This window comes from Barbus barbus, assembly GCF_936440315.1.
Source record: "Barbus barbus genome assembly, chromosome: 27".
In the NCBI taxonomy this organism is placed as follows: Eukaryota; Metazoa; Chordata; class Actinopteri; order Cypriniformes; family Cyprinidae; genus Barbus; species Barbus barbus.
Genome location: NC_136755.1, coordinates 30,549,268 through 30,569,267, shown reverse-complemented (window position 1 = coordinate 30,569,267; position 20,000 = coordinate 30,549,268). Strand labels below are relative to the sequence as shown.

General features: G+C 39.9%; 1 protein-coding gene across 1 annotated transcript in view; it reads right to left on the bottom strand.

Moving 5' to 3' along the window:
* Positions 1 to 1,591: 1,591 nt before the first annotated feature.
* Positions 1,592 to 20,000, bottom strand: part of hnrnpr (heterogeneous nuclear ribonucleoprotein R) — an 18,965-nt gene continuing 556 nt past the window's right edge. Inside the window, exons 2-11 of the mRNA XM_079380674.1 lie at positions 15,215 to 15,372; positions 14,973 to 15,091; positions 11,605 to 11,712; positions 9,608 to 9,721; positions 9,342 to 9,518; positions 6,996 to 7,131; positions 5,865 to 6,070; positions 4,712 to 4,861; positions 3,662 to 3,783; positions 1,592 to 3,243 (exon numbers count right to left, since the gene is read on the bottom strand). Of these exons, the coding sequence (XP_079236800.1) occupies positions 2,637 to 3,243; positions 3,662 to 3,783; positions 4,712 to 4,861; positions 5,865 to 6,070; positions 6,996 to 7,131; positions 9,342 to 9,518; positions 9,608 to 9,721; positions 11,605 to 11,712; positions 14,973 to 15,091; positions 15,215 to 15,368 (1,893 nt within the window). The 5' untranslated portion in view covers positions 15,369 to 15,372 and the 3' untranslated portion in view covers positions 1,592 to 2,636. The remainder of the gene's footprint in view (positions 3,244 to 3,661; positions 3,784 to 4,711; positions 4,862 to 5,864; positions 6,071 to 6,995; positions 7,132 to 9,341; positions 9,519 to 9,607; positions 9,722 to 11,604; positions 11,713 to 14,972; positions 15,092 to 15,214; positions 15,373 to 20,000) is intronic.

Sequence of the window (20,000 nt, the reverse complement as noted above, 5' to 3'; positions counted from 1 at the left end):
CCGCATTGCAGGTGATCCCACCCACCCGACACACAGCTTCTTCAGTCTGCTGCCATCAGGGAGGAGACTGCGGAGTCTCCAGGCGAGGACCAGCAGACTGAAGGACAGCTTCATACATCAGGCTGTCAGGAAGCTGAACTCCCTCCCGTCCTTGCCCCCCCTCCCCTCTTTTACCCCATACAACACTGAACTCTGATACTATGACCCCCCCCCCCCCCCCACTTAAAAACTGTGACCAGCACCTGTCACTTGTGCAGCATTGGACTGATCACTACCTCATCCAGCATTGACTGCAAACTACCTCTTCTGATAGTCTGATAAATAGTAATTGAAGCCCAGGATGCTTTGATAGCGGCCTTCAGCTCATCTGCATTGTTGGGTCTGGTGTCTCTCATCTTCCTCTTGACAATATCCCATAGATTCTCTATCAGTCCAATCAAGCACAGTAACACCATGGTCATTGAACCAGCTTTTGGTACCTTTGGCAGTGTGGGCAGGTGCCAAGTCCTGCTGGAAAATGAAATCAGCATCTCCATAAAGCTTGTCAGCAGAAGAAAGCATGAAGTGCTCTAAAATCTCCTGGTAGATGGCTGCGTTGACTGTGGACTTCAGAAAACACAGTGGACCAACACCAGCAGATGACATGCAGCCCAAATCATCTCTGACTGTGGAAACTTCACACTGGACTTCAAGCAACATTGATTCTGTGCCTCTCCTCTCTTCCTCCAGACTCTGGGACCTTGATTTACAAATGAAATGCAAAATTTACTTTCATCTGAAAAGAGGGCTTTGGAGCACTGAGCAACAGTCCAGTTCTTTTTCTCCACAGCCCAGGTAAGATGCTTCTGATGTTGTCTCTGGTTCAGAAGTGGCTTGGTAGCTCTTTTCCTGAAGACGTCTGAGCGTGGAGACTCTTGATGCACTGACTCCAGCTTCAGTCCACTCCTCGTGAAGCTCTCACAAGTGTTTGAATCAGCTTTGCTTGACAGTATTCTCAAGCTTGCAGTCATCCCTGTTGCTTGTGCACCTTTTCCTACCCAAATTCTTCCTTGCAGCCAACTTTGCATTTAATATGCTTTGATACAGCACTCTGTAAACAGCCACAGCTTTCAGTAATGACCCTCTGTGACTTACCCTCTTTGTGGAGGACGTCAATGTTCATCTTCTGGATCATTGCCAAGTCAGCAGTCTTCTCCATTATTGTGGTTTCAAAGAACAAGAGATACCCTGAATTTATACTGTAGAGATGGTCATTAATTGAAACTCAAATGTAAATATTCTAATATTTTGAGATACTGATTTTGACTTTCATGAGCTGTAAGCTCTAATCATCAAAATTAGAACAACAAAACTTTTGAAATGTTTTACTTTACATGTAATGAATCTAAAATATATGAAAGTTTCACTTTTTGAAATAAGTTACAAAGAAAATCATTTTTTTAGATGTACCTGTAAAGCATTTATATTAATATAGTTTGTTCAGTTTAGTCTGTATTTGAGCCACACACACTCTCTCACACACACACACACACACACACTCACACACACACACACACACACACACACTCCGTAAAGCTCACAGAAACCAGTGGAAGTTGCTCGATTGAGTTTTATTGAAACTGAACAAACAAAAAATAAAAGTTATAAATACAAACATCAGACCAGCGGGCCGTAGCTCTTAAGGTAAGCCAGACCAAACCCTCACCAGCAAACCCCAAATGAAAAAAAAAAAAAAACATCTCGTTATAATATCAGTATATCAGTTTTTAAAAAACACAATTCAACTACTTCTAGAAATGCTAAACAGACACTTAAACAGCACTCCTGCTACAAAACTTTTTTTTCCTTCTCGTGGATTCTTTTCTCCACTTCTGCAAAAAAACCGACAAAAAGTAAAAGGAAACGCCGAAAGGAAGCTCTAGTCGACAGCCGTTATTTACAAGCGAGTCCCTACGCCACTAGCACTGAGAGAGAGAGAGAGAGAGAGACGATGAGAACGGAGGAAGGACATCTTTCTGGCAGGCCATTTCATGATTGAACGTCCCTCATGACACACACACCTTTGCTCGGAAGAATCAGTGTCTTCGTTAAAATGCTCACATGCTGTCAAACGATTCATCCGATTAATCACATCCAAAAATAAAAGATTTTGTTTAAAGAATATATATGTGTGTGTACTGTGTATATTTATTATGTGTGTATATATATATATATATATATATATATATATATATATATATATATATAAAAATACACACACATGCATGTATATACATTTTTTATTTTAAATATTCATAATATAAATTACATGAATATAATGTAAATATGTTCAAAATATCCACTGCATGTGTGTGTATTTATATACACAGAGTACACACACACATATATTATGTAATCAAAAATGTTTATTTTGCATGCGATTAATCGCGATTAATGTTTCGACAGCACTAAAATGTTCATGGTGCAGTTTAAAACCAGGAGGAGGATGTGGGAATAAAAGTGTCGTGTCTATTTAAGACAAACGTCCCGCGGGGGCCACAGACAGAATCTACAGGGCTATTGGAGGATAGAAAAGTCAAACAAACACTGCTGGCCAATCGCGGTCTAGTTTCTCAGGACGAGGGCGGGCTGCGGGGCTACTTCCACTGCTGGCCGTAGGAGTCCTGGGAGAACTCGAGCGAGTCGTTGCTGTAGCCGTAGCCGGCGGCGTAGTCGGAGCCCTGCTGCAGGGGCTGCTGGGCGATGGGCTGCGAGCCCCAGTTTTGCTGGTTGGTCTGTCGACGTTTGGAGTCCGGCTGGTTAAACACGTCTGCCTTCCTCTTCCCACCCACGTTCCCACCTCGGTTTCCTCGCACACCTCTGGTGCCGCGGCCCCGGGGGGGCTGGAAGGGCCCGCCCCTTCCCCCGCCACGGCCCCGCCCCCCACCCATGGGAGCCCCGCCCCTTGGGGGATACCCACCCCTACCGCGGGTGGGTGGGGCCACACGGGCTCTGGGTGGAGGCGGAGCTCCACGGCTCCGCCCACTGCCCCGCCCCCTCACGGAGTACCCGTCATCGTAAGCGTAGTAGGGGTCGTCGTAGCCGCCTCGGTAGTCGTGGTAATCGTAACCGTAGTAGTCGTCGTAGTACTCCTCGTAACCGTAGTAATCGGGTGGGTAGGCGTATCCGCCCCGCCCACCACGCCCGCGGCCACGCCCTGGAGGCGGCATGCGGGGGGGAGGGTAGTAGTAATAGTCGTCATACCTGTACAGGTGGACACAGACACACCGTCAGCATCTATACCACAGTTCAGGGACACACTTCTGAGCTAAACCTGACAAAACTGACTTTTGACTTCATTTGTAAAAACTGCATAAAAACACACATACATACATATATATATATATATATATTTCAAAGGGGCCAGAGCTCATTAGCATTTAAAGCGACATGCACCGAAACGGCTCGCTGTGAACATTGGGAAATTTTAACCAAAGTATGTTATAGACTGTTCATGAAGACTATAAAGAATCATATCAACTTGTGGAAAATGGGCATCCGATGACCCCTTTAACCCCCATAATGTCAAAACGGACCTGTATGTGTTACGAGGGATGAACTGTAGGAATGCACAGCTGTCAGGGTTGGGTATTTGTAGCTAGCGGTGTGCGAGTCGTCTCACCCTGTGTTTCTGCTGGTTTGTCTGGCAGCTTGTCGTTCTTTCCTCTTCTTATCTGGAGGTTTGGCCAACACGATCTCGATCTCCTCGCCGCCCAGCTCCTTCCCGTTCATCTCCTGCATCGCCTGCACACACACCAAAGCCCATCAGCACCAGCTCATGGGGAGCACCAGTACAAACCCTGAGCTTTGCTAAATGAAGACAGGTTTACACAGCCAGACACTGAGGGGGGGGGGGGTTCTCTTTTGGCTGATGAATATTTAATTATTCATGACAAAGTGTACATGCAGACCTACGGCTGTTTCTGATGTCCTAATGATGCACAGATCTACTCAACACTGATGTCATCACGTCTATGCCTACTGAAACAGGAAGTGACATCATCGGGCCCTTTCTAAAGCATGACAGCAATACAAATATATATACACATATATAATGGAAAAAAAAAAAAAACTTATTTTGGATGCTAATAATGACGATTAGTCGTTTGACATCACTAGTTTTAATTTCCTTTTATATTTATTTATTTATTTTTAAATGTACACCGCTTGGATTCATCATGGCAGTGTTTAAAAATTAATTTGCCTGTTTGTTATTTTAACAGATTTAATGAAACTCTTTAAAAAAGCCCACTGATTAAAATAACTTTAAGCAAAAAAAGAAAAGCCAATGCTACCATAAAACCAAGCACTAATTTAGATTAAAAAACAAAAACACCCTCACATTTATATATATATATAAAAAAAAAAAACATTTCAGACTGAAGGCCCGTTCACACCAAGGACGATAACTATAAAGATATGGTTAAAGAATATGAGTCCACAGCACAGCTATAATGATAACGGCACAGAGAAACTATATCATCTGAATCACTTTCAGAACCATTGTTCTTTGTTTTGGAGAGAACGGAGCTTAAATCTATAAACCTGTTACTCGTCTCGGCATAATGTTTACTTAATAGTCATTGCAGAAATAATGAAATTAGTACTAAAACTGTATTTATGCATCTTAAAAATGTTGGTAACAGAAGTGGTAAAGAGGCCTGTGTTTCACCTTGACGGCGGCGTCTCGCTCCTCGAAGTGAACGAAGGCGTAGTCCTTCAGCTTCTTGACGCGCTCCAGTTTGCCGAACTGAGAGAAGGTCTTCTCCAGCAGCTCCTCTGTGACCGGCGTGGCCAGCTTACGCACAAACAGCACCTTCACCTGCCGGACGCAGCGGAGCGTCAGATCAACACAGCCCATATCTTGAAAAGCAGGGCGGCCGATATCATCTTATTTATTCAAATTAATATTTAAGAAATTTGAAATAATTTGAAAATGGATTTAAAATAAATATACTTATACTTTAGATGACAATGTATTTTTCAAAAATAAATAAATATAATTAAAAAGGAAGTAAACACTATAAGCAACAGGGCAACTGTGCATTGGGAACCATATTTCTTTCAAATAAAGCCAAGCTAACACTCATTTTACAAACAGCACACACTGAAAATGACAAATATGTCAGTGAGCAAATAGATCAAGCGCAGCATAGTTTGAAATCACGAGTTTAAGGTTTGTCAATCGCACATCTCCAGTGAAGCTGAACTTTTTAAATCATAACAATGAGCCATAATATATATATATATATATATATATATAATATTTGCACGGATGGACCGTCACGCAGAGAACACGCGATCAGATGCACGCTTCACAAGATCTCACAGCTGGATTCAACTTCAAGGTTTGAGAAATTAAATGTTCATTAGTCATTCAAAGATTTGTTTAAATGGTATAAATGTGAATTTGCTGAATGGTGATGGCAAATGAGAAAGTATTATAATGTTTGGCTTTCTATTACTAATAATATATAACCAATGGTTATGAATTTATTTGTATACATTTTAATTCCCTTGTTTAACAGTTCTATCTGATTATGAGACAGACCTCTATCTGTATTAGACAGAAATGTTAACGACTACAGCGATCGAGAGGGAGAACATGAGCACTGTGTGCTCGGGCACTGCTGTTCTCAGCGCCGGCAAAATAAAAGTCCTGCCTCGAACGCATCGGCCAAACAGAAAAACCGATCAGCCGATGCAGATATTTGAAAAATGGCAATTTTTCGGCCTTGGCAATATATCGGTCGACCACTAATCATGATCAGGGCATTGAGCTTCAACACAGAGAGTTACATAGCTGTGGACGGACGTAGACTGACCTTGGCCATGACCTCTGGGTCGGGCTCGGCCACCGGGTCGGCCCACTCCACGGTCACCGGGTTCCCCCACACCTTCACCTTCCCGCTCATGAGCCTGCGCCGCGCCTGAGCCGCCGACTTATGATCCTCATACTCCAGAAAACAGAAACCACGGTTCTTCTTCTTATCGTCCGGCTGCGTGTACAGAATGACCTCCTGCAGACCCTCTGAAACACACACACACACCATTAACACTCATACACACACCCCAGGGCTCTAGACTGTGGCCAAAAACAATTTTCTGAGAAAGTGCGAGTTAAAATGAGACGTGGTTGCATTAGTGCGAGTGCATGGCATGCTCTGCTCCACACAGCGAGTCCTGCAGAGCCGCAGCACACTGTAGAAGAGTCAGCTTTCACTGATCACATGACGAGAAGCGCTTCAGGTGGATATACTGCTTATACTCGCCGCGTCAGCACGAGCGCACGGCAGAAATCACACTAATACTGAGGAAGTGATGGCAGACGCAGGATTTGGTTCTCACACAAAACTGAAGTAAAAGACCGCTTCTTAAACCAGAGACGGTGAACATGTTGGTATTCTTGTGTGAAAAAAACATGCAAGTCCTGTCAGCGACAGCAAGTTTAGTTTTACTTTTGAAAAGCTAGTTACCTTTGCTGTTTACCTCACGTTACGCTATGGAGGCTTTAATTTGTTTTTATTTGATTTATCAGTGTTTTCTAAACATTCTGTAATTTATTAGTCGGTATATAATACAGCATGTGATGTGTCCTGTGTCATGCCTCGTCTTATTCGTTTTTGTTAAGCTAGCGTTATATAAGCTAGTTTGTCATTATAGCCTTGCTTTTTAATTAAGAAAAACAATTAATCCATTTTTTGTTTCAGTCTTAAAAAGTGAAAGGTGTATAGATGCAAGCAAAACAGACAATTGTCTTTTCTTGTAAAACGTGACACCAAGATCACGAATTCGAAAGGGAAAGCATCCGAAGCCCGCGGCTTATACTAGTGTTGTGAAGCTGAGGAACTTTCACTTTCCAACTAGCGTCAATTCAAGCATCAACAAAATACAACTTCAAACTCAACACACACACACACACACACACACACACACACCTGCTTCTCACGCCTCACCTGTGACTTTGCCGAAGTCCTCCAGGATACTCTCGCGGGTCTTGTTCTTGGGAATGGAGCCGACGAACAGACGGTTGTTGGCCACGGAGATGCAGACGCCCAGATATTTGCCCGACCGGATCTCGTAGTTATCACACTGACGCCAAACACACACAACAGCAATTTCTTTAAAGTAATTGTAGCCTCACGTTTGGTCACCTATTAGTAGCTATTTAATCATGCAATCACTGTAATTATTTTAATTTAAAAAAATAAAATGTTGCCTTGGCAATCAAGAAAACATATCTGCCACTGGAATCAGAAAAATACTCTTGTTTTCCCACTGAAGGAAATATTTATATTTAAGTTTTAAGTTTAATTTTTAAACTAGACTTCATATCAAGTCATTTTACATGTAGCTTTATTTATAAATGTTAAGATATACAGTGCCCTCCAAAAGTACTGGGACAGTGAGGCCAATTCCTTTATTTTTGCTGTAGACTGAAAACATTTGGGTTTGACATCAAAAGATGAATATGAGATGAGAGATTAACATTTCAGCTTTTATTTACAGGTATTTTCATCTGGATCTGATACACAACTTAGAAGATAGCACCTTTTGTTTGAACCCACACATTTTTCATGTTAAAAGTATTGGAACAGATAGAATTAACAGATTAAAGTGAAAAAGACGTAATATTTAGTTGCAAATCCTTTGCTTTCAATAACTGCATCAAGCCTGTGACCCACTGACATCCCCAAACTTCTGCATTCTTCTTTTGTGATGCTTTTCCAGGCTTTCAGCGCAGCCTCTTTCAGTTTTTGGGGGTTACTCCTTCAGTCTCTTCTTTAGCAGGTAAAATGCATCCTCTACAGGGTTTAAGTGTGGAGATTGACTTGGCCAGTCTAAAACCTTCCACTTCCTGCCCCTGATGAACTCCTGTGTTGTTTTGGCACTATGTTTTGGGTCATTATCTTGCTGCACGATGAAGGATCTCTCAATCAGTTTGGTTGCATCTTTCTGTAAATTGTCAGACAGAATATTTCTGTAGACTTCAGAGTTAATTTTGCTGCTGCCATGTTACATCATTAATGAAGATTAATGAGCCTGTCCCAGAAGAAGCGATGAAAGCCCAAGCCATTGCATTACTTGTGTAATGTGTACTATAATGTACACCTGTGTACACTGTGTTTCAGATGAGCTTGTGTGTTTGGGATCATGAGCAGATCCTTTCTTTCTCCAAACTTTAGCCTTTCCATTACTTTGGTCCATAAAATCAGTTAATAAAACCTTGTCCCAGAATTTTTGAGGCTCGTCTCCTATTCTTCTTGCTAATGAGTGGTTTGCATCTTCTGGTGTAGCCTCTGTACTTGTGTTCATGAAGTCTTCTGCGAACAGTAGATTGTGATCCCTTCACTCCTGCCCTCTGGAGGTTGTTGCTGATGTCACTAACAGCTGTTTTAGGGTCTTTCTTTACAGCTGTCACAATGTTTCTGTCATCAACTGCAGATGTTTTCCTTGATCTACCCGTTTGAGGTGTTACTTAGTACACCAGAGGTTTCTTTCTTCCTCAGGAGATTAATGGTTGTACTTGTTATTGCCAGTGTTTGTGCAATGGTTTGATTGATTTTCATCTTCTCTCAGCTTCACAATTGCAGTTTTTTCACCCATAGACACCTCTCTGGTTTTCATGTTGGTTACACGTCTAACTAACTATAAATGCAGTCTGCACGGATCTGAAACTGAGCGCAGACATTCAGTGCTATTTATTGTTTGAATAATCAACTAATAGGACACACCAGGTCAACAAAACACACCTGTCAGTCACATGTTCAATACTTCTGAAATGTTAATCTCTCATCTCATATTCATCTTTTGATGTCAAACCCAAATGTTTTCAGTCTACAGCAAAAATAAAGGAATGTGCCTTACTGTTCCAGTACTTTTGGAGGGCACTGTATATACTGGAAAATAAGACAAAAATGCTGATAAAGAAAATATTTTTTGCAGCCTGGAAATAAAAACTACAACTGAAAAACTTTTTTTTTTTTTTTTTTTTTACCTAAATAGTAAAAATAAATAAATAAATAAAAAAAAATATTTTATTAAAATGCCAAAAGCACATGAAATGACTAAACATTAAATCAAATAAAAATATATATAAAGAAAATGCCCATTCAAAACATTAATAAAATTATAATATATAAATATTATTAAAATAACACTGGGTTTAAGAGGCTAATGATGAATTGATTTACATGCATTAATGTCAACGATTATCAATCAAAGACATTTCTAAGAACGAGTAAGCCCATCGTGAGCATGTTGTGTTGAATATCAGCACACACACACACACAAACACACACCAGTTTGACAGCCTCCTGCGCTGCTTCTTTGCTGCAGAAGGTGATGAAGGCGTAGCCGCGGTTCTGACCGGTGAGCGGATCCATCATCAGCCTCAGATCCCAGATGGAGCCGGCCTTCTCAAACAGAGGAACCAGCTCGTCCTCGTACAGGTCGCGTGGGATCTTCCCCACAAACACCTGCAGGAACACACACACACACACACACAGGTGTCAGCTCAGTCGCTCGGCACTGGCGCTCACAGAACCACGAGAGTTTGACAGTAAACCTCGGTGCCGATGCCGGGCTGCGGGCCGGAGAACACTTCCTCTGGAGGAGGGCCGCCGTACTTCCTCTGGCCTGTCGTGACGTCTAGAGTGTATCCCGTCCTCTCCAGCAGAGCCTGACACACATTCACACTCAATTCAGTTTGATATTCATTCATTTGGACACAGAGGCAATCAGGTTCAGCACATGACAATTTATGAAGGACACAATCTTTAAAAATTTCAGACTCAGTGTGCAATGGCCTTTGCTCTGCATCACTTAATGCACAGGTCTATTTCTGACATCGGTCCGTCAGATAGTTCGTTCTGTCCGTTGCTACAGTTATCACTGTCAATCATAGCAATGACTGGCACAACAATGTAGTGGATTCACTCGCATAATTTTTTACACTCGCGTTTGTCACTCCTGAAACAGTATATGGGGATGTTCAGTCCTATTAGACAAACAAAACTTTTGACTTTTGAAAGCTTTTCCAGGATCTCTACATAATCCGAGCAAAGGGCTCGGATTATAGCGCAACTGACTGAGCTTTATCACGCGAAAACGCAATCATATAATCAATGACTAACTACACAATCTCTTATTTATAACGTGTGTATGCTTTTCTCTCTCACCCGTTCTAATAAGTAGATCTGCGAGCGTGTAGAACTCTACTTGCGAAAACAAAAATGAGCTCAGAGCGGATTCTGACTAACCTTCAGAAAACACCTCTGACTGGCCATTGCTTTCAACAGATGCCTGTGATTGGCTACGATACTCAACACTGCAAAAGCAGTGAAAACACTTTCTGATCTGTACAAATCTCATAAGTGACCTATTTTGATCTCAAAAAGGTGAGTTTTCACCGAAAGGTGAGCAGTTTGCATCTATGTAACAAACCATACATCAATGGAAAGATTATTTATTCAGCTTTCAGATTATGTAGAAATAAAAAAAATGACCCTCATGACTGGTTTTGTGCTCCAGGTCACATATACTATGTATTTGGGCTGTCAAAAAAATAAATAAAAAAATTAAAAATTTAATTTCGAATACGCGTCAAATTTAAAATATAGGGTTAGGGTTAATGTAAGTTTAACTTTTAAAAAATACTTTTTGTGATTGGTTTTCGGTCCTTTGTATTAAACTACACATACATACATGATGCTGTTTTGTTTGTTTCTAATTAAGCAAATTAACTCGGGTTATTAAGAACCGTGGATCAGTAATATTTTGCTGGATGCGCCCTCTTGTGGCCTCAGGAGAGAAGACAAAAGCTTTTTTCCCCTTAACTGAAATCTGAGATCAATAATGTCACATTACCTCAGGAAAGACTTTCAGTGACCATAAACTCGTCAGTTGGCTAGAAAACATTATTCTACAGTAATCACTCTTTTAGTCAATAATTTCAGTTCAAAACTATTCCAGACCGAAACAGAAATGTGCTATTCCAGACCGAAACAAGCACTAAAACAAGCTGAAACAACAAAAATGTTTTGAAAAACCAAGATTAAATGAATAATATATTTTATTATAAATGTGTGATTTCTAGAACTGGAAAAGTCTTGGAAATTAATATAAAAACTATTAATATAATAATTAATCAAATATTTTAGCAGGTTTTTTTGTATATTCAGTGTGTGTTTATTATCTGTATATTGTAATCATGTTAATAATGTTAAATGCTGAATTACTGCCAGGACCATTAGAGAAACATAATTTTTCTCTCCCATGTTTGGGTTGAATGAATAAAATGATCCATATTTGTCAATTATTCAGTAAATCAGGAATGACTGGAAGAGTCATGCAAATTAATTGCTTAAGCAAGCAGGAATCCTAAAGAACATTAGCTTCTGGAATCCTAAAACTGTATTACTTTAGTTCTTTTTTAATGTGCAGATGCCAGCAGTGTCCATGTATTAAGATTAAGAACAGGAGGCTTGAAATATTATCGTGGACGATGGAGTGAAGAAGCTTGAGAAGAACAGGCAGTCACTGATCGTTAAACAGCCACAGTACCTTTATCTTGGTCTCATCGGGCCCTTTCGTGGACTCCTGCACTTTATTGCCCTGCTTCTCTCTCTGTCGGTACGTCTTCATCACGCCGCACAGGAAGGCGCTCTTATTCTGCAACCAATCAGAGCAAAGGACGTGACATCAGACAGGTCTGAATGCACAACAAACGAGAAGCTTTTTTATCAGTCTGAGTAAATCCAATCTCATGAAATATACAAAAGTCCAAAACTTTTTTCACCGAATATTTAGTAAATATTCGGTTTGAAAGACATAAACATGAATGTCTGTAAAAAGTAAGGAAATATATGTATTTCCAATCACTGTGCAACCCGTCAAAATAAGAGTTCGGTTTAACTTGAAGACATTCTGCCAGAAATGTATTAGCCTACTATTGTTCAGTAGAACTTACTACTACTACTAAAATTATTAAAACGCTATTTTTAAGGAATAATCACAAATCATTTCTTCCATGTGTTCATTTTAATAGTATATCCCTGTTGTTGGCCAAAAAAAAAAAAAAAGATAACCAGAAAAATGTAAATCCACAACACAATTTCTGAGGAAAATAAAATCATCAGGCTTTTATAAGAATCAATTTGAATAAATTAAGTTGCTTTTATGCATTCAAATAATTAGACATGTTAAAACAGAATTTGGTAACTACAAAACATACGGTCGGAAAAAAACATTACAACATTTCATAGGGCCCTAAACATCTCAATTTTGTTAAATGTTTAATAAATTGATGTGAAACTGTCCAAGTTTCACGATTTTAATTAACTAGACGTGCTTTTTGATTAATATCATTTAATTTAACCATTTAACCCTTGTGCATCAACAAAACAAAAGTTACACTTAGGTCCATAGTGGACAAAAATGTCCATGTCAAAAAAAACGGTCATAAAAATTGTAAGCTTGGGAGCAGAGACTTAAGTGTGGTCTCATTTTAAAGACCCATGGCAGATTATTGTTGAAGTAAAAAAAAGTTTAAAAAGTGAAAAAAAAAAAAAAAAAAGTTATACAGGTTTAAGTTTATGAAAATGATTTATAATATTTTGTTATTTTATATATGAAACATGTTGAACTCTAAACCTGCTAGAAAATCAAAGCCAAATCTAAACAAGTTGTGTTCCAAATTTGAGGTTGATATCTCAAAAAATGAGCTTTCAGTAAAATTTAGTTTGGGCGCAGTACCACATTTTCCCCATTAGATGCCAGCAAAACTCTGCTGCTGCACACAGTGCTTGGATTTGTGATTTACAGTAGTTTCTCTCTCTCAATTATTACAAGAACACACACAATGTTTTTTATGACACATACAAACCACACTCTGACATCCATACCAACACAACCACACAATTATAGCTGCATTATTTATTCAATTGGCTCTATAATATACAGAAGCAGAAAACAGGAATAAAGCGAGTATTTGCTTTATAGATCCTTTATAGACCAAATCTGAAAAAAAAGGCACCATCTGGTAAAAAATAGTAAAAAAATTCAATTTTGAAGCCTTGCCAACAGAATGAAAGCCTATTAACAACAATTGCATCATTTTACAGTTAAACGGCACTGTGAATAAAAATAGCAGTTTTAATGGGCTTCAATGGGGACATTTTTGTCCTTAAGGTCCTGAGTGCGAGTATTTTTTTTACGGAGGGTAAAATTGATTTTTTGAAGGAAATGAGGGCGAAATATTAAAATTCCAATAAAAATAATCACCTGAGCCAAAATTTATGCAGTTGGCATTAACAGAGGCACACTTATAACAAAAAACAAAACTGAAATGGACAAAAATGTCCATAAGGTCGCACAAGGGTTAAAAAGGAGTCAAGAAAAATTTAAATGAAAAGAAAAAAACAACTGAAACTAGAAAAAAAAATGGGAATAGGGAAAATATAAAATGGATTTCATAGGGCCCTGCATTCATTGTTTCTTATTACTAATGGATGATGATGATCATGTGTGCATAGTGTGTCTGAGTGAGTGAGTGTGTGTCTGAGAGAGTGAGTGTCTGAGTGAGTGAGTGTGTGTCTGAGTGAGTGTGTGTCTGAGAGAGTGAGTGTGTGTCTGAGAGAGTGTGTGTCTGAGTGAGTGAGTGTGTGTCTGAGAGAGTGAGTGTGTGTCTGAGAGAGTGAGTGTCTGAGTGAGTGAGTGTGTGTCTGAGAGAGTGAGTGTCTGAGTGAGTGTGTGTCTGAGTGAGTGAGTGTGTGTCTGAGTGAGTGAGTGTGTGTCTGAGAGAGTGAGTGTCTGAGTGAGTGAGTGTGTGTGTCTGAGAGAGTGAGTGTGTGTGTCTGAGAGAGTGAGTGAGTGTCTGAGTGAGTGAGTGTGTGAGTGAGTGTGTGTCTGAGTGAGTGAGTGTGTGTCTGAGTGAGTGAGTGTGTGTCTGAGTGAGTGTGTGTCTGAGTGAGTGTGTGTCTGAGTGAGTGAGTGTGTGTCTGAGAGAGTGAGTGTGTGTCTGAGTGAGTGAGTGTCTGAGTGAGTGAGTGTGTGTCTGAGTGAGTGAGTGTGTGTCTGAGAGAGTGAGTGTGTGTCTGAGAGAGTGAGTGTCTGAGTGAGTGAGTGTGTGTCTGAGTGAGTGTGTGTCTGAGTGAGTGAGTGTGTGTCTGAGAGAGTGAGTGAGTGTCTGAGTGAGTGTGTGTCTGAGTGAGTGTGTGTCTGAGTGAGTGAGTGTGTGTCTGAGAGAGTGAGTGTCTGAGTGAGTGAGTGTGTGTCTGAGAGAGTGAGTGTGTGTCTGAGAGAGTGAGTGTGTGTGTGTGTGTCTGAGTGAGTGAGTGTGTGTCTGAGTGAGTGAGTGAGTGTGTGTCTGAGTGAGTGAGTGTGTGTGTCTGTGTGAGTGAGTGAGTGAGTCTGAGTGAGTGTGTGTGTGTCTGAGTGAGTGAGTGAGTGAGTGTGTGTGTGTCTGAGTGAGTGAGTGTGTGTGTCTGTGTGAGTGAGTGAGTGTGTCTGAGTGAGTGTGTGTGTGTCTGAGTGAGTGAGTGAGTGAGTGTGTGTGTGTCTGAGTGAGTGAGTGTGTGTCTGAGTGAGTGAGTGAGTGAGTGTGTGTCTGTGTGAGTGAGTGAGTGAGTGTGTGTGTGTCTGAGTGAGTGAGTGTGTGTCTGAGTGAGTGAGTGAGTGAGTGAGTGTGTGTGTGTCTGAGTGAGTGAGTGAGTGAGTGTGTGTGTGTCTGAGTGAGTGAGTGTGTGTCTGAGTGAGTGAGTGAGTGAGTGTGTGTCTGAGTGAGTGAGTGAGTGAGTGTGTGTGTGTCTGAGTGAGTGAGTGTGTGTCTGAGTGAGTGAGTGAGTGAGTGTGTGTCTGAGTGAGTGAGTGAGTGAGTGAGTGTGTGTCTGTGTGAGTGAGTGAGTGAGTGTGTCTGAGTGAGTGTGTGCCACCTGCACGTGTGAGAGGTCAGACTCCTTGAACTGCTGCAGCACTGACAGTGCTCCCTCCTCGTTAAACTCCCGCAGCGCGTCCAACGCCCGCTCGTCCAGATCCACGTACGCCACCAGACCTGCACACACACACCCTTGTTCATCCATCAAGACTCGACTGAAGCAGCAGTGACGCTCCTGAGAGCATGCATTAAGAGTGGTTTGAGTGCTCCAGATGCTCCGCTCAGACCCAGACGTCTCACCTGTCTGGAAGATGTTGTCCAGGCTCTCGGCCACCTTCTGCGGCAGACCAGCATCCAGCAGCGTCTGGTAGTTCTCTGAGTGTGTGGCCGTCACATCCATGGGCTCCTCCTCTTCTTTCAGCAGACCGGAGCTGCCATTCACCTCAGCAGCCATTACTCTGATACAGACAGACATAAGACAGACAGACAGACAGAGACATGAGTGTCAATCATGTGATTAGTGATCGACCGATATAGATTTTTTTTTTTAGCCGATACCGATACCAATTATTTGCATGTTTATGTGCCCGGTAACCGATATGCAGAACCGATATTTATTTACTGTTATAGAGTAAATAAATGACTGCGTGAAGTAAGTCCATACTTCACTTTGGTTTTTCCTCCTTTCAGTCATCTTAACAAAACATGTTTTGAGAATTAACAGTCTTTCATGCAGGGCTCTAGACTCATTCTTCCCACTGATCTCACTTTAGTGACTAACTTTCTCAGTTGGTCTCACGAGTACATAATTTGGTTGCAATTTGTTTTTTGTTTTGGCTACAACATTTGATTAATCAATGCATGCTGATGAACTTATAGTTTATAGTTATATGTTAATGAAAGTGTTCAACATTCAACTCGTTCTTTTTCATCTGTATTATTTGTGATTTAAATTTTGTGAACAGGAATTCCTTTTTTTCGTGCGCTTTCACTTTCACATTTGCGATCTCGGTGTTATATTTTACAAGAAAAGATCATTGTCTGTTTTGCTTATATCTATACACCTTTCACTTTTTAAGACTAAAACTAAAGATGGATTCATTGTTATTCTTAATTAAAAAGCTCAACAACAATAAAACAGTACGTTGACAAAGACAAAAATTAAGGAATTTTAAGGAAAATTAGGGACATTTTTAAATTAAGGAAAGCCTCCACAGCGTAACGTGAGGTAAACAGCAAAGATAACAAGCTTCTTAAAACGATAAAAAACAAAAAGAAAAGTAAAACTAAACTGGCTGTCGCTGACAGGACTTGCATGTTTTTTCTACAAGAACACCAGCATGTTCACCTTCTCTGGTTTAAGAAGCGGTCTTTTACTTTAGTTTGAAAACAAAATCCATCCGTTGTGCTCCGTCCGTGACGCGCACCTTCACGCTCGTGCTGACGCGGCGAGTATACACCCGGCTCTACTGAAGCGCTCGCGCTGAAAGCACCTCTCTTCACGTGATCAGTGGAATCTGACTCCTGCTATAATGTGCTGCGGCTGGCAGCGCGCGCTGTATGAAGCAGACGCTTTGGAGCAGCGCAGACCTGGCACTCGTACAAATGCGACCACGTCAAATTTTAACTCGCAAACAATTACCATTTTGGTCGCAGTCTAGAGCCCTGGCATGTTCAATTTAATCTTCGTATTACAACAATAAAAAACATTTTATTTATAAAAAGCTTTAGCAGCAACACTAATATTAGCAGTAAGCAAAATAAACGTAGAATGGCTAATGTTTTCAAATGGAGAAAATAAAGGAAAGGAGTCATATCAACTTCATTTTTAACTGCAGTTTTAGTAGGTTTATAAGCTGTTTAATAGGCTAAAGAGTGAAGAATAATTCACTGGATAATGTTAATTCACGGAATAATATTCTCTGGAATATTGGAATATAACAAGCATTGTATTTTATTGCATTTCTCAACTGGTGCGGTTTATCTATGCCTTTACACAGAACTATAGGCTACTCAAACTGCCATCGATCGCGGAGATAATAAATAATTAATTTCCATAGAGTTGTATTAATTTAGATGTTTATAAACGAAATAATGGTTATATAGTAAGTGTTAATACAATTTAGGGTGCTTCAAAAAAGTGAATCTTGTTAAAAGTTACATGCGGTGTCCGAGCTGAGCATTTCTTGAGCATCAACCGCTGAGTGAACTGCAATATGAAAGCGGCTTCACGAGACTAATGATGAGCATATAGACAACAGAGAGAGAATTACATTCAATGCTTTTATTTCCAACATGCAATCATTCATGGCTGTATTATTTCATTCATGCAAAGTTACGTCTTTATTGGGAGAGGACTTGACTGATTATCTACGTGACTCCGACTTCACGAGACTAATAGACCACAGAGAGAATTAAATTCAGCGCTAATTCATGGCTGTGTTATATCAGGCAAAGTTATATCTTTATAGGGACAGGGCTTGACAGAGTATCTTATTTATCATATTTCTTAGAGCCAAGTTGCATAATCTATATATCAGGCATTTATGTAATACATCTAATTTGTGCATTAATGAGTGTAATATTAAATAGTTTACTAACTACAGCAAATCAAGTACCTGCACGCCGCTGCTGTCTCGTCTCCCCTCAGATGCGCTGCAATTGCGATCCTGCGCGCAATTCTGAAAACACCCACAAAATGGTGGCATTTATCGGTGAATCCGATATTACAAAACCGATATCTGATTATGGACAAATGCTTAAATATTGGGAAAAATATTGGTAAATCGATATATCGGTCGATCTCTACATGTGATCACAGATGCCATGAAACCAGGCTTCTCTAGAAGTTCATGAAGCAAGCTACTGCGTGCGACGATGAAGAAATATTTAGGAGCACCAGTGCGACCGACCCTATCAGCAGCATTTGTGTGTTTGTGCTGAAGGGAGCTTCAAAGTTTTCTAACGTATTTGCAACTTTGCAGCGGTGAGTACTGCATCCCAGACACATCCTCTCATTATAACGGTGTAGACTGTGTGCAAATAAGAGACTGACTGCAGTGCCGAGAGCTGCGGTGATAACAGCTTTGTGAGAGCGCGATGAACTAACGAGTGACAGCTTTGAATGATTAAGGGAGTTTGCAAATGTGATACTGATTTAAAACAACAGTTCATTAAATAAGAAGTTAATTTTAAGTGACATGCATTGTCTGACTATAACATTATTGCCTGATTTTGCTCTATTTCATCAACGAAAATGGTTGCAAACAAAGTCACAGCTAAGCCGCTGCGCATCTATATTCAAACACAGCAGTGTTTTTAAATGAATCTAGGAGTCAGTGATTCAACTGCTTCGTTCCTGAATGAATCAGCCGTTCGAACGAATCAACTGTATAAATGATTCAGTGATAAGATCAGTGACTTGCTGCCACCTGCTGGCAGTTTTAGTTTATCATTTTCAAAGTATTTTTTATTTGTGTTGACTAGGCTTGCTGCGATAGACGGTGTTGGCGGTGATACCGGTGTTAAGCCGCAACACCGGTTACTTCACTTGCCCACCGCGGCACCGTCCCTCACCGTAATTTAGATTTTTTTTTAATAGTAATAAAAATAATTTAGTTCCGTTAGAGAACAGACAATACAATTAAAACTGAACACGGCTGCTCAATGCAACACATCGAGCGAACGACAGTCGCGCATCACAGATCAGATTTCATTGAACACGTGAGGAGAGTGAGCCGAGGGGACTGACAGAAGAGTGAGGTGAGACAGACAAGACCATGGCAGAAGAGTTTCAAAACCAAATGTAAAAGCACCCGTTTAAAAAATTATTTTGGATTTTGAAAAGCCTGTTGACCTGCCATTTATCTAAAGTGATATTGGAAGGTTTTTTTTAACATTCGTTTCTCATTTATTTGGTTCCACAGTATTTGCTAGTTTTTATTTTATTTAAACTGTGTGATTTTGTGAAAGTAAAATGCGCACGGTGCTTTTACAAGCAAAGGAAAGTGGGAAAACTCAAACTAAAAACACACAACTGTTTGATGCCGAATTGCCGCAAATTCGAGGAAAAGAGGGAAAACTCAAACGACCACCGAAGATTCCCTCACCGTCACAACCCTAGCGTTGACTTTGTATGTAATCTACTCGCGCTAATAATTACATTTGCGTTTGATGTGAACTCGCTATAAAAGCTTTACATGTATTGATGGATTTCATTTCAATATCTGATATACAAAATATGAATATACAAATACTTTAAAAAATAAATTATACAACTATATCTAACACTTTAATATATACTGAAGTGTTTATAAAGTTTATTTACAAAAGTATATTATACACATAAAATACACAATTTAATATAAAATACAAATTATTTATAATATTCTATATAAAGCATATATTGTATATGCAATATATAAATATACAAATACTTCTATAATACAATTTTATTCAAATTTATATATAAACAATATTTTTTACATTTATATAGAATTTTTACTGTTTTTATGAATATGAAAATTTACACAAACACATGTATAAATTACACAAACACGCATACATACATATATATATATATATATATATATATATACACACACAGAAACATTCCTAATACATATTAGACATATACTTATTTATAAGGTAACTTCATATTATACATTATATAAATATATATAGAGACACAGATGTGGGTATATACGTGTGTCTGTGAGAGTGTGTGTGTGTGTGTGTGTGTGTGTGCGCGTATAGATGGATAAATAAAAACTAACAAGTCAGCTACTGAACCAATGAAATCTTTACCGATCAAATTATTATGTGATTGGTATCCATTGAAATATTAATCTCAGATGCTGCCAGACAGAAACACAACATAAACACACACCTGCTTACACTCAAACACACTGATAAAGCACAAGCACACACACACTCTCTCATCACAGACACATTAATAAAGCGCACACACACACACACACACACACTCGTGCACACTTAGACACACACACACACACACACACACACACACACGTGCACACTTAGACACACACACTCGTGCACACACACTCTCGTGCACACTTAGACA